We start from the raw sequence: 15,274 nt of genomic DNA on the forward strand, positions 1-15,274 counted from the left end.
CCGTTCAGCATTTGCTTCTTTTTCACTTTCACTTGACAGGGTTTTCTTCAAAGTCAGCTTTCAACTTACCCCAAGAAATGCAGTTTTCTGAGTTAAGCCCTGGGTTGTAGTAATCCAGGTTTCCTAGTTTGAATGCAGCTGGACCCGCAGTGCCTGAGATTGTATGAGCTTGATGTGTTTTAAAATCTGAAGTTGCTGGGCTCTGTTATCAAAGTGCAACATGATTTTAATTTTCCAGATCACTACAAAAGCCTTAGAGGGCTGTTGATGTTGTGACTGAAAACAGTAGGAGGAGAAGAAGTAGTGGTAATAGAAGGAGGAGGAGGAGTGAGAAAAGAAATACATAGCATCTAATAAGAGAAATATTCTATTCTGTTGTCAGTAAAAGAATATAATATCTTGATAATATAATCTTGATACTCTGAGTCTAACTACCTTGTCCATAATTTGTTCTCTGATATTTTTTTTCCAGTTTTACTGAACTATAATTGACATAAGACATTGTATTGGTTTCAGGTGTATGACATGATGATTTAAAAAATTTTTTTAACATTTATTTATTATTGAGAGACAGAGCATGAGCATGGGAGGGACAGAGAGAGGGGGAGACACAGAATCTGAAGCAGGCTCCAGGTTCTGAGCTGTCAGCACAGAGCCTGACGCGGGGCTTGAACCCACGAACCGCGAGATCAGGACCTGAAAGGAAGTCAGGCGCTCAACCGACTGAGCCACCCAGGTGCCCCGGCATGATGATTTGATATATAGATAGATCGATCTATGTAGCTATCTGTATATGTGTATAGTGAAACGATCATCACAATAAGTGTAGTTAATATCCATCACCTCACACAGTTGAATGTATTTTTCCCGTGATGAGAACTTTTAAGATTTACTCTCTTAGCAACTTTCAAACATATGGTACATTATTATTAACTGTAGTCACCATGCTGTACATTATACCCCCAGAATTTATTTATCTTATAACTGGAAGTTTGTACCTTTTGACCACCTTCACCTATTTCACCCCCACTCCCTGCCTTTAGCAACCACCAATCTGTCCTCTGTATCTATAAGTTCATTTTGTTCTGTTTTTGAAGATTCCACTTATAAATGAAATCATACAGTAGTTGTCTTTCTTTGTCCACATAGTATAATGCCCTCAACGTCCATCCATGTTGTCACAGATGGCAGGATTTCCTTCTTTTTTTTTTTTTTTTTTTTTTTTTACGAATGAATGATATTTCCTTGTACATTAGAATATTTTCTTAATCCATTCAACCATCAGGACGCACTTGGGCTGTTTCTATGTGTTAGCTATTGAAAATAGTGCTGCAATGAACATGCAGATGTGTATATCTTTTTAAGATAATGATTTTATTCCTTTTAGAAATATACCCAGAAGTGGAAATGCTGGATCATAGGGTAGTTCTATTTTTAGTGTTCTGAGGAGCCTCCATACTGTTTTCCAGAGTGGCTGCACCAATTTTACATTTCCGCCAACAATGTACAAGTGCTCCCTTTTCTGCATATCCTTTCTGATACTTGCTATCTTTTTGGTAATAGCCATTTTAACAGGTGTGAGATGGTATCTTATTGTGGTTTTTACTGGCATTTCCCTGATGCTTAGTGATGTTGGGCAATTTTTCCTTGCCTTTGGGACACTTGGATATCTTATTTGGAAAAATGTCTATTCAATTTCTCTGGCCATTTTTAAATTGGGTTATTTGTTTAGTTGTTGTTGAGTTGTGTGAGTTTTTTTTTATATTTTAGATATTAATCCCTTATCAGATAACGTGATTTATAAATATTTTCTCCCATTCCATACATTGCCTTTTCATTTTATTGATATTTTTCTTTTCTGTTAAGCTTTTTAGGTTGATGCACTCCCATTGTTTATTTTTGCTTTTTTTGCCTTTGCTTTTGGTGTCAAATCTAAAAAATCATTGCCAAGGCCAAAAAAACCACTGCCCTTATGTCTTCTTCTAGGAGAGTTATGGTTTGGGGTCTTATGTTCAAGTAATTAGTCCATTTGATTTGATCTTTATGTATGGTTTAAGACAGGCGTCCAGTTTCTTTCTTCTATCTGCAGCTATCCAGCTTTCCCAATATCACTTATTAAGGAGACTGTCCTTTCCCCATTGTGTATTCTTGGATCTTTTCATAATAATATTATTATAAGTTAATTGATCATATATGTGAGTTTAATTTTAGGGTCTCTGTTTCATTGATCTATGTGGCCGTCTTTTTTTTTTTAATTTTTTTTTTTAACGTTTATTTATTTTTGAGACAGAGAGAGACAGAGCATGAACGGGGGAGGGGCAGAGAGAGAGGGAGACACAGAATCAGAAGCAGGCTTCAGGCTCTGAGCCATTAGCCCAGAGCCCGATGCGGGGCTCGAACTCATGGACCGCGAGATCGTGACCTGAGCTGAAGTCCGACGCTCAACCGACTGAGCCACCCAGGCGCCCCTATGTGTCCGTCTTAAAGTTTCTTTGAAATTTGCTTATTTATTCTGAAAAGAAAGCACAAGTAGGGGAGGGGCGGGGAGAGAGGGAGAGAGAATCCCAAGCAGGCTCCAAGCTGTGAGCACAAAGCTGGACCGGAGGGCTTAAACTCACAAAACTCTGAGATCATGACCTGTGCCGAAACCAAGAGTCGGACGCTTAACCGACTGAGCCACCCAGGTGCCCCTGTGTGTCTGTTTTTATAGCATAGTTTGTTCTTGAACTTGAATGCTGACTCTTCTTAAATTCTTGTATTCAATCTTTATCCAACAAATATTTTGTGTACTTAAGGTGCTAGGCACCAGGAATACAATACAGACATGACTGTCATCAAGAATCATGAAGTTCAATGGGAAGAGACAAAAAATAGCCAAATAAGCCAAAAAATGTCAAATTGCAACAGTGAGATGTGTTCTTGCAGTAAGAAAGTAGTGTTTTGAGAGGATATAATAGGAAAATCAAGAAGGGTTTCCTGGGGAAGTGATGCTTGAGCCATAGTTAACCAGGTCAATGTGGGGAACACAGCTTTACAGAAAATGGGATGTATAAAGACTCTGGTAGTAAGGAGATAGTGCAATTGTGGGGGGTTTTAAAAGGTATTATGTCTTGAGCATAGGGATTGAAAGGGAAGCAGTTGAAGATGAGGCTAGAGAGATTGAGAGGTCCAGTCAGGTTTTATCTTTATCCTAAGAGCTGTGGAAACTAACTGATAGATGGTGGTTTTGATTTTTTTTTAAATTTTTTTTTTTAACGTTTATTTATTTTTGAGATAGAGAGAGACAGAGCATGAACGGGGGAGGGTCAGAGAGAGGGAGACACAGAATCTGAAACAGGCTCCGGGCTCTGAGCTGTCAGCACAGAGCCCGACGCGGGGCTCGAACTCACGGACCGCGAGATCGTGACCTGAACCGAAGTCGGCCGCTTAACCGACCGAGCCACCCAGGTGCCCCTGATTTTGTTTTTTTAATTGTGGCAAACGTATAGAGAATTTATTGAAAAAAGATACAGAGGATAATGGAGAGCAGTTAAAAGACAGGGCAGAAATCTAAATGAGACATGCTAGTAATTGAGTAGAGTGGCAGTGAGGTACATGGGGAGGAATGTTCCAATTAGAAGTATATTTAGGAGGGGTGCCTGGATGGCTCAGTCAGTTAAGTGTCCAATTCTTGCTCGATATCTGCTCAGTTCAGATATCGTTGAGCCCAGTTCATGAGGTTGAGCCCAGTGTGGGACTCTGTGCTGATAGTGTGGAGCCTGCTTGGGACTCTCTCTCTCCCTCCCTCTCTGTCCCTGCCCCCCTTGCTCTCTCTCTCTCAAAATAAGTAAATATTTAAAAAAAAAAAAACACATTAAAAAAAAAAAAAGAAGTAAGTTTAGGATATTCACCCCACAGGATTTGGTGTTGGATTGTACATGTGGAATGAGGAATAAAAAGCATTGTCAGGAGATGCTTTTTGTTTCAAGTATGTGGAACAGAAAAAATGGGGGAATTACTCACTGTGTTAGGAAAAACTAGAAGACAATCAGATTGTGCAGAGATTGCTTTGAGTTTGATTTTGTACATGTTGAGTTAGACATGAAGTTGACACATTCAGGAAATCTCGAGGAAATAGATGATAGATGATAGATAGATAGATAGATAGATAGATGATAGATAGAATTCCTGTTCTAGAAGAGAGGTTTAAGTTGAAGATACAAATTGGTGAGGCATATGAGTGTGTGCTAACTGAAGTTTGGGGAATGAAAGAAATCATTTAGGCAGAGAAATTCGAGGGAGAAAAGCAATGTGGCCCTTCAGCAGAGTCCACAGTGAGAGACGGAGAAAGATACATCTTTAAAGGTTCCAGAAGAATGGCTGAAGAGGCAGCAGTAAAATCAGGAGAGGAGTTGGCTCACAAAAACCGAGAATGATAACATTTCATGAAAGGAGAGGCTGTCAATTCTGATGTTTCTGAGAGGACAGCGTGGTTATTGGATTGTATTTAGGAACAGGATGGTATTGATCACCTTAACAGAAGCTGTTTTTGTGGCATGGAAGAGAGATGGAAGTCGGGCTGTGGGGAGCAGAGGAGTGAGTAGGAGGCAAAGAGGCGGAGACAACAAATGTTGACACAACTTGTAAGAAGTTTGTTAGTGATCAGAAGAAGGGCATGCGTGCCCAAATGAGGGTTGTCATTGGCGTTGTGGCGTTAGTGGTGGTGGTTTTAATTAATGCAAGATGCTTGACTAAGCTTCAAAGCCCAGTCAAAGTTGAAAGAGAGTAGTTAAATACACCATAGAGAAAGTACAATAAGTAAACTAAGGTTTCGGAGAATATAGGGGCAGTGGGATTTATAATAGCAGTACTACAGCTACCCAGAAATTGGAAAAAGGGACCGGTTTTAAAAACTGTAACAGCAGGGAAGGAAATTGGGATAAGTGCATTTGAGGAGGGCGTTGCCCTCGTCTATTTTCTCTAAAATAGGAAACAAAGTCACCTTCAGGTAGAGAGAGGGAGGAGGCTTCAGAAAGAGATTGGAGAGAGTTTGAAATACCATCTATGAACAGAGGGAAAATGAGTTCACAAGGTAAATGTATTTGGATTTTTGGTCAGGGTTGAACATTCAGTTGAATATGGTAACAAATTGTAGTGAAGACAAGTGTTTGGCTGCTTGGGTCTGGGCATTCAACAGTAGATCATTGGAGAGGGGTGTCTGGGTGGCTCAGTTGGTTAAGCATCTGACTCTTGATTTCAGCTCAGGTCATGATCTTGCAGTTCATGGGTTTGAGCCCTTGAGTCGTAACAGCATGGAGCCTACTTAGGATTCTCTCTCTCTCTCTCTCTCTCTCTCTCTCTGTCTCTCTCTGCCCCTCCCCTGCTTGTGTGAGCACTCAATCTCTCTCTGTTAAAATAAATGAGTAACTGGGGTGCCCGGGTGGCTCAGTCGGTTAAGCGGCTGACTTCGGCTCAGGTCATGACCTCGTGGTTCATGAGTTTGAACCCCCGTGTCGGGCTCGGGGCTGACAGCTCAGAGCCTGGAGCCTGCTTCCAATTCTGTGTCTCCCTCTCTCTCTCTGCCCCTCCCCCACTCTGTCTCTCTCTGTCTCAAAAATAAGTAAATGTTAACGTTAAAAAATTTTTAAATAAATAAGTAAACATTAAAAAAAAGTAGATAGTAGTAATTCACTATTGTTGGATTTCTTGTATATTAGTGGGGAAGGGAGACAAACCAAGGGATTTGGGATATTAGCAAGAATATTGCTGAAATTATGGGCTATAGAATTTTAGCTCAATAATGAGGGAAACGAAATAAAGCTGATGGACTGGGAGAAAGTAGAGATCAATTCATTAAAAGACTCAATGAGGAGAGAGAACAGTTGAGATGAAGTTAGTTGCACAAAACGACTAGCAGGGGTGTTTGCAAGTTTGACTTAGTGAGTTTGTAGGTGGAGCAAATATGTATGGCAGAAAAGGTCCAGATGTGATCAGGGGAGTGGATGGCACAAGTGGAGTAGGGACAGCGGAGGTAGCAGTGGCAGGACTGAGAGGCCAGGTAATGGATAGGACAAAGGCACTGTAACTGAAACCACTCAGGATTATATAAGGGGTTAGGCTGGCTAAGGGTGTTGCAATCCAGATACCAGCATCTTCAAGGAATAATGGATGATGATTGGGACATTTGAGTGGGCGTTGACAAGCTTGAAGGACCAGATAGTAAATATTGTAGGCTTTGTCCCTATAGCCCCGTCAGAATTGTTCAACTCTGCCATAGCATGACAGCACCTATAGACAATACGTGAGAAAATGGGCCTGGCCGTGTTCTAGTAGAACTTTATTTACAAAAACAGCCACCAGATTCAGCCCACAGGACACAGTTTTACATTTCCTGAATTAGAGGATAATAGCAGTGAATTTGGGGAAAGAGGGATTATTTAGTTTTTCTCAAAGTGTGTTATATGTAGCTGGCAGTACTCATGATGATTTCAGATGATTCATCAAAAAATTTTAAAACTTCTAATTGTGGAAAATTTCAAACATGCAAAATTATATAGAATAGTATAATGAGTTCCCATGTACTGAACATGCAACTTCAACAATTATTAACTCACAGACAATCTTGTTTCATTTAAACCCTTAGCAACTGCCACCTCCCAGATTAAGGAAAATCCAAGGTATAGTATTTATTTATTTTTAATGTTTATTTATTTATTTTGAGAGAGGGAGAGAGAGGGAGGGGCACAGAAAGAGGGAGAAAGAGAATTCCAAGCAGGCTCCATGCTTTCAGTGCAGAGCCTGACGTGGGGCTTGAACCTAAGAACCGTGAGATCATGACCTGAGCCAGAATCAAGAGTCAGATGCTCAACCAACTGAGCCACCCAGGTGCCCCAAAATCTTATTTTAGAATGAGTCTTTAAAAGATATATATGTTGTAATATATATACACATATATATAAAATAAAGCCATGATACCACTACCAGAATTAAAAATAACTAGTAAGTTCTTAAGACCATTAAATATCCAGTTGGCCTCATAGTTGTTATTTTTACATTTTGGTTGTTTAAATTAGGATTCACATAAATCACATAAAGTATTGGGAATCATTTGAAAAATGTCTTTTAATCTGAAGATTATTTTATATTTATTATTTTTCTTTTCCAATATATTTGTTAAGTAAATTTGACTCTTTATCCTGTAAAATTACCCACAGCCTGGATTTTACTCTTATGTCCCATGGTATCTCCATGTCCCTCTTTCACTAGTTAGGTATAGAGATTTGATCACACTATTTGTGTTTTTATTTTTTGTTTTTGGCACAAAAACTTTATAGATGGTGTTGCACAGTTACATCAGAGGCACATAATGTCTAGTTGTGTGATGTTAACAGCCACTGATAAGTATTGCCTAGATCCATTAATTCATTATGGGTTGATAAATAGTGATGCTCTAATCCTATCCTTCTTTCATTTTTTGGATGAAGTCTTCTTATAGAGAAATTTCCTCTCACAAATCAGCTGTTTATTGGATGTACAGATTGTATCAGAAATGCAGGATACTTGATTCTTTCCTTTTATTTATCAGATTTAAAAATGAGTTGGTTCACTAGGATTCTTACAAGGTGACCAAGAAGTATTCTGTGTTAAGTATTACGAATTCATATGAATTTAAACATATTGATGAATTCCAGCCCATTATTATCCTTATTTTTGTTACGAGAGTCCCATATATAAAATCTATTTAATCCTTTGTGATGTAAGTTGCAAATATTTTCCGAGTTTGTCAACTATCTTTCCTTGCTTGTGATATTGTTTCCAAATCAGCTTAATTCTTACTTTTATGGAAAAAGTTTCCCCATTCTCATATTACATACAAATTCACTCATGTTACTTCTAACACTTGCATGGATTTTTACTATCATTTAAATTTGTGATGCTAGGTTTCTAGTATTAAAAAACTGTGCCCAAGTTTATATTTTTATATATCTCTAATGCTTTTTTCCTATTTATTCTGTTTTTCCTTTCTGCAGCTTAGAAATTTTCTATTGACCTATATTGCATTTCACAAATCTTATTTTTTGTGATGTCCAGTAAGTTTTCAACCCAATCAAATTAGTTCTTAATTTCTGATACTATATTTTAGTTATTGTTTTGAGTAGATTTTTAATTCTTTGATGAGATTGCCCATCTTTTCATTTACTTTCTTCATCTTTTTCTTTATTCTTGAATATATTAAAGAGTTATTTTAATATTCTTGTTGGATAACTTCAATGTCAGGGTCATTTTTGTGTCTGTTTCTATGTTTCTCTCTTGCTTTCTCTCTTTTTGCAACTTCCTCCAATATTATCTCTTCCTTTTGTTATTATTGTCGAAGATAAACCCAACAGAACAGTGCAACAATTAATGGTTTAAAAAATTTCATGTTCTGGGGCGCCTGGGTGGCTTGGTCAGGTGAGTGTCTGACTTCGGTTTGGGTCACCATCTCATGGTTCGTGAGTTTGAGCCCCAGGTCGGGCTTTGTGCTGACAGCTCAGAGCCTGGAGTCTATCTTTGGATTCTGCGTCTCCCTCTCTCTCTGCCCCTCCGCTGCTCACGCTCTCTCTTTCTCTCTCCCTCTCTCTCTCTCTCTCTCTCTCTCTCTCTCTCCATACACACACACACACACACACACACACACACACACACACACACACATACTTACCATTTCCAATGGTCTTCATTCCATCTCATGGAGTGAAGTTACTGTTTGGTATCATTTCCTGTCAGCCTAAAGAACTTACTTTAGAATTTCACATAAGACAATCTACTTGCAAGGAATCTTGTGTTTTTTTGTTTGTTTGTTTTTTTCCATTTTAATTTCTAAGGATAATTTCACTGAATGTAGCGTTCTTAGTGGGCTGTTTTTTCTTTCAGCATTTTGAATATGTCTTCTGATCTCCTTTGTTTCTGGTGAGAAGTGAGCCATTAATTGTTTTATTGGTCTCTGCATGCGATAGCTTTGTTTTGTTTTGTTTTGTTTTTCTTAGTGATTTCAATTGCGGCTTGCATAATTTCCTCTTTGTTTCTGGCTTCCAGCGGTTTGAGTATAATATGCCTAGGTGGGTGTCTCTTTGAGTTTACCTTTTTCGAGTTTTAAAGTTCCTGAAAGTGTAGATAATTTGGAGGAAAGTTTTTAAGTCAAATATGAAGTTTTTGGCCATTTTTTCTTCAAATATTTGTCCTGTCCCACTCTCTTTCATCTTTCTATGACTCACGCGGCATACATATTGGACACTTTATACTGTCCTCTATGGCTCTGAAGCTCCTTCTCCTTCAATCCTCCTTCTCTCTGCTCTTCAGATTAGATCACTGATATTAATCAATATTCAAATACACAGATTTTTTTTATGTTTATTTTTATTTATACTGAGAGAGAGATAGAGAGCAAGTGAGGGAGGGGCAGAGAGAGGGAGACAGAATCCCAAGCAGGCTCCATGCTGTCAACGCAGAACCAGATGTGGGGCTCAAACCCATGAACTGCGAGATCATGACCCGAACCGAGATCAGGAGTCGGACACTTAACCAACTGAGCCACCCAGGTGCCTCTCAAATATACGGATTCTTTCTTCTGCCATCTCAAATTGGCTGTTGAGAATCCCAAGTAAAATTTTCATCATTTTTGTTATTGACATTTCAACTCTAGAATAATTATTTGGTTCATTTGGTAGTTTTCTATTTCTCCACTAAGATTCCCTATTTATTGACTCATTTTCATCATATTTTGTTTTAATCCTACGAGCATACTTATAAGAGCTGCTTTAATGTCTGTTAAATCCAATGTACTACCTATTCAGAATCAGTTTCAACCAGCTGCTTTTTTTCCTGAATAGAGATCACACTTTTCTTTTTTCTTCATGTGTCTTCTTTTTTGTTGAAAACTATACATTAAAGTAATAATAATAATAATGGGAGAACTCCGTATCTGGTGAAGTTTTTTAAGTGTTTTTTTTTAATTTTGGTAACTATCCATATTTAAATTATAAAATCGGTTTCCTCTTGATATCCCTGCTCAAGTTTTTATTATAATTCTTATGCCTTTAGTTTGGTTTCCACAGAGTTGCCTTGCATTGACAAAGTCCTTTGGTTGGTCCATCAATGAATTTGACAAAAATTGTGCTCAAATTCCTCCAGCCCACCAGGCTTCCACCTGTACATATAAATGTTGGGTAGGGGCAGAGGGGTGGTTACAGGGTGCATTCAAAGTTGCAGATAGTAATGGGGTCTCCTTTGGCTTTTATTTTCCAGTAGGCTCTCTGAAGTCTCTTCACTCACCTGTGCATTTTCCCAGGCAGCCCAGGATGGGTAGACAACTGCTTTCAGCTCTTCTATGACTCCCTAATTTCCAGAATCTCCATGTTAAATGTCTCTCTGGGCTACTACCCACCCCAAATGGAATTTGCAAACCCAAGCTAACCAAGCTGCAGTTTTTCTCTGTTTCCTACCAGGTGTGTGCCTGTTAACTAACAAAGCGTACGATCTTTACGCTCAGACCTAACTTAAGTCTGCCCCTTCTGGAAGAAAAGCTGCTGTTTGTTGTAGCCAACTCCAAAATGCGAAAATTACTTTCTCACTGGCCATGCTGGGCAAGGGGATAGAAGGATCCCCAGGCAAGAAGGCTAAAGACTCCTGCTATTTTTACTGAACTTCTAGCAATTCTTCAAGAAGAAATGCTTCTCGATGGCATGTTTTCCTTTGGTCCTGAAATGGTGGTTTTAATACATATGCTCAGTCTTATACATGTTTTCAGCCACCAGAACCTCAATCCAAGCCTTGCCCCATTTTTGATACTTACCTTTTCTTTGTTCTAAAATATATATATGCATTACTGCTCTCTTCCTTATAGCAATGATTTGTTTTTAGTGCAAAAAGTAGACATAGATTCAAGTCACCCCAGCTTTTATGTAAATGCCTCTTGAGTCCAAAGTGTATTCTATTGGAGAATCCGCAGGAAGTGCTCATGGGAGCAATATTCCCTGAGTTCTTACACGTGGCATCAACAGGTTTTATGTAGTCTTTATGTTAAAAGGCTAATTTTGCTGAATATAAAATCCCTAGCTCACATTTTCTTTCCTTGAGTATATTGAATATGGTGCTACATTATTTTCTGGCATAAAGAGTTGCTGTCAGAAGCTAATAATAATCCTATTTTCTTTCCCCATAGCTGACTTTTAAAAAATACCATTATAATAATGTGCTTAATGTCTATTATGAGCCTATTTTCCTACTTTTGCAGTGTAATCTTTCAATATGTATTTTCTAATCATTATGCTTTAAGAGATTATACTTGAATTATAATTTTTTAGTATTTTTGTCTGCCTCCTGCTTATGTCATTCAGTGTCTTCTATTATACATGCTTTTAATCTTCTTTGCTTATCTTTTTTCTTTTATTTTAAAATGTATTATTTATTAATTTACTTTAAAATTGCCCTTTATTCAATTTAAAAAAAAAATTAATGTTTATTTGAGAGACAGAGAGAGAAGAGCAGGAGCATGGGAGGGTCAGAGAGAGGAGACACAGAATCCGAAGCAGGCTCCAGGCTCTGAGCTGTTAGCACAGAGCCCAACGCAGGGGTCAAACTCACAAACCACGAGATCATGACCTGAGCCGAAACCGGATGCTTAACTGACTGAGCCACCCAGTCGCCTCACCCTTTATTCAATTTTTAACTTTCTTTCACTGCATTAGCTTTTGGGCTAATATGTCCTTGTTTTTCTTGTGGTTTTCTCTTAACTTCTAAAATAAGTTATTTCCAGCTCTTTCCTGAATTCTCTCACCTATCTGTGCTATGCTTCCTTCTCTCCAGTTGATTCATTTACCAGTCTGGCTAAAATTTTTCACAGCTCATATCACTTTTCTTATCTCTTTTATCTCATTTTCAATTATTAGGGTATAGTTTTTATTTATTTTGAAGTTATCTTTGTCTTATATGCTGTCATTGTTGTGGGGATGTTCTTTTGTTCCCTTTTCTCTCTTTTTTTGTAGTATCTTTACCTGTGATTCTATCCCATCCTTTTCCTATTGCTCACGCTTAAGGTAAATGCATGCTGATTTTTTCCATGGAAGAGTGGGCCAGGCTAGCTTTTCTGGGGTGTTCAGTGTCTCTAGAGCCATATCTTCTGTTATTTTCAAGGGAAATAATATTCCATTGTACTTTCTGAGATATACTTCCTCTCCTCCTATCCCTCACTTTTATCTAAATTGCCTGTTTGCTTTCTCCTATTGGACCTGTCCGGTTTAATTTGGATTCTACTCCCAGGGGATTCTTCTCAGTGGAGGGATATGTCTGAAAAGCACCCTCTGTCCCGGTGCTGACAAGCTTTTCCTTGTTTCCCTCGAAGGCATGGGTAATCTAGTGCCTGCAAGCCCCTTTCTCCATTTCTGCTGTTATTCTCAGATTAGTCCACATGTCTTTCTAGTGATTATCTGTTGCTTTTGGAGGGGAATTCCCTAGTTCTGAGGGGCATCAGAAGCCCAGTCAATTTTCCTCTGTTTCTTTCTGCTCAGTTGCTGATACCACAGTGGTTCAGTGATTTGTCCCCACCTGTTAATGGGAATATGTTGTTAATTGGTGTCTCTAGAGATACAGCCTGTATGTTTTTACGTTTGCTACTCTAGTTACCTTGTCTGTTTTTATAGGCAGCTTCAGGGATATTAAAAAAGTTAGGTAGTTGCATTGCCAACTTCCCAGCATCTGGATGAACTTCACAAAAGTTTAATACTTATATATTTGGGTAAGGCACATTAAAATATAACTAACATATCAAGTGAATTTCATTAGTATTAGTGCCTAGTTCTAAATTAGATATTAGTGCCTAGTTCACTCTCTGTTTAAAATAAATTTATGTAAGTACAACAATTACAGAAAAAAAAACATTTATAGTAATTTTAAGAATAAAATTAAATAGTAGTAATGATGTGCAATCTTGGCAAACAATTTTGGTGGTGGTATACAAATCCATTTGGAAGTAGTGTTATAGCTAAATTGTTTTCACCATAAAGGACAGGCTTTTTTTTTTTTAATTATGGGGTTGGAATAATGTTTGGAAGCAGTAATGAAGAACAAGGACAGCAGCGATCCCATCTCCTAATCTTGAAGAAATAAGGGTACAAGAAAATAAACAACCACTATTTGAGAATGATACAAGGAAGTTGTGCCCTAATGGGAAGGCCAGGTTTCAGTTTAGGAAGGGAGGAGGAAAGAATTATCAGTAAACAGGATAGCTACTATTGCTGAGAGATTGGAATATCACCGAGTTCTAAGGGTAGACATAACATTCCAAACTGAGAAATACCCCACTTAAAAAAAAATAGGCTGTTGATAATAATGAGAGTGCTCATACCCCATGATCCATTAATTATACTTCTGGAAATTTATCTTAAGAAGCTGAATGGTCAGGGGAAAGCTATTAGTATAAGGATGATCCTTGCTATATAGATTATAATAGCTTAAAACCCCACACTGAAAGAATACATGATCCAATGTGTTGGAAATGACAGAACAAATAATGGTGTATATAAGTGACAGAATGACATAAAGTCTCTGAAAATTTTAGCTACAAATTGTTTAAGAATCGTGCAAAACATTTGAAGTAAAAATACAATCATGCAAAACATTTTAAGTAATGTTTATTAGTTAAGAAGATTGCAAAGTATGAGAAAACATATACATATAAACAAGATTTGTATAGACATGGAAACAATAATATTTTCAGGATATTAGTATGATAGAGTTCTTTCCATTTATCAATTGTTTTTTGATCTTACTGTAGTTTAGTTACAAATGTGTCTACACTTTCCCAAAGAGAGGCTATGAAACTGACATTTATCTCAAATTACGTTAAAAATGAAAATCCATTAACAATGCTTCTTTAGAGTTTCCTCGTGTATTTTTCTATATCATCCGCTCTTTGGAGGAAGGTTTATAAGGTCTAAAAGGACAACTAGACATGAAGGCGGTAAAAAGATCAGTGGATGTCAGAGTTTGGCAGGAAGGAGGGACGAATAGGTGGAGCACAGAGGAATTTTAGGGCAGTGAAACTATTCTGTGTGACACTACTATGGTGAATACTTGTCATTAGACAGTCATCAAAACCCATAGAATGTACAACTCCAAGAGTGAATTCTAATGTAAGTAAACTATAGACTTGGGGGTGATCATGATATCTCAATGTAGTTTTATCAGTTGTCGCAAATGTACCACTGTGGTTAAGGGTGCTAATAGCTGGGAACATTGTGCACGCATGGGGGACAATGGGAACTCTCTGTACTTTTCACTCCATTTTGCCATGGACCGAAAACATCTCTTAAAAAAATTACATCTATTCGGATTTTTAAAAAGACAGTTCGAGGTCAGGTTATAAAGTTTTACATTCTGACTGATCAAGAAAGTATGATCTGAAACCTAAAGCACAAACTTTGGGGCTAAAGCAGAGGAACATTTCAGATTGTGAGTTGGATTCTTTAAGAGTAGTTTCCTGCAAATTTTCAGTGACTCTCAGTGGTTCTATTTAGACAATGAGGACCTTAGTGGGGTTTTGCCTTGTCATAGGTGTGCCCTGAGGGTGCATAAGTCTCTATAGTAAAACTGTTCCTGTTTCTCTCATAAAAAAACATTTCAGAAACCAATCGCATGTTCATGTCTTTGCCACCTATGTTTTGTTATAGTTACACAGGATGAACGGAGAAGCAGCCATTTAATAGAAGTACAGATAAATCAGACTCTGGAAATACCATGCTTTCAAAATATCTCCTCAGAAATTTCGTCTGAGTTCACCTTTGCATGGTTGGTGGTAAGTGTTGCCCTTTTCAGTGAATAACTGCAATGATCTTTAAATATTAATGAAATAAAAATGAATAACAAGTAATAATAGGGAAGGAAGCACACAGGAGGAAAGCAGGCATTATGTGGAAGGTGGGGGACTGGCGGGGGAGGGAAGGGAAGGCACTAAGATTCCTTCTAACTCAGCAAGCCTCCAGGTCTATGAATACAGTAATTTAAAAATTAGTTCCTAAAGGTTAGTTTCTATTTCAAGCTATATACCAAACCATGATTACAGAGAGGCAAGAGTATGATGGTGCCCTGGAGAGGAGCCACATCCAGCAGAAACCCCTTCTCACAAATACTTGTTTTATAAACAACACGTACAGAGGGAGAAACCTTTTTTCCTAGAACCCTTGCTGCTGCATCCTGGGGAATACACAGCATTTCTTTAGATCGGGAAAGACAAACTCTAATGCTTATAAGATATAGGCAG

General features: G+C 38.0%; 1 protein-coding gene across 6 annotated transcripts in view; it reads left to right on the plus strand.

Moving 5' to 3' along the window:
- CD96 (CD96 molecule) overlaps positions 1-15,274 on the plus strand; it is a 96,188-nt gene that overhangs the window by 6,027 nt on the left and 74,887 nt on the right. For all 6 annotated transcript variants that reach the window (XM_042903795.1, XM_042903797.1, XM_042903794.1 and 3 more), the window contains exon 3: positions 14,685-14,809. In XM_042903795.1, the coding sequence (XP_042759729.1) occupies positions 14,685-14,809 (125 nt within the window). The remainder of the gene's footprint in view (positions 1-14,684; positions 14,810-15,274) is intronic.

This window comes from Panthera leo, chromosome C2 (genome assembly GCF_018350215.1).
Source record: "Panthera leo isolate Ple1 chromosome C2, P.leo_Ple1_pat1.1, whole genome shotgun sequence".
NCBI lineage: Eukaryota > Metazoa > Chordata > Mammalia > Carnivora > Felidae > Panthera > Panthera leo.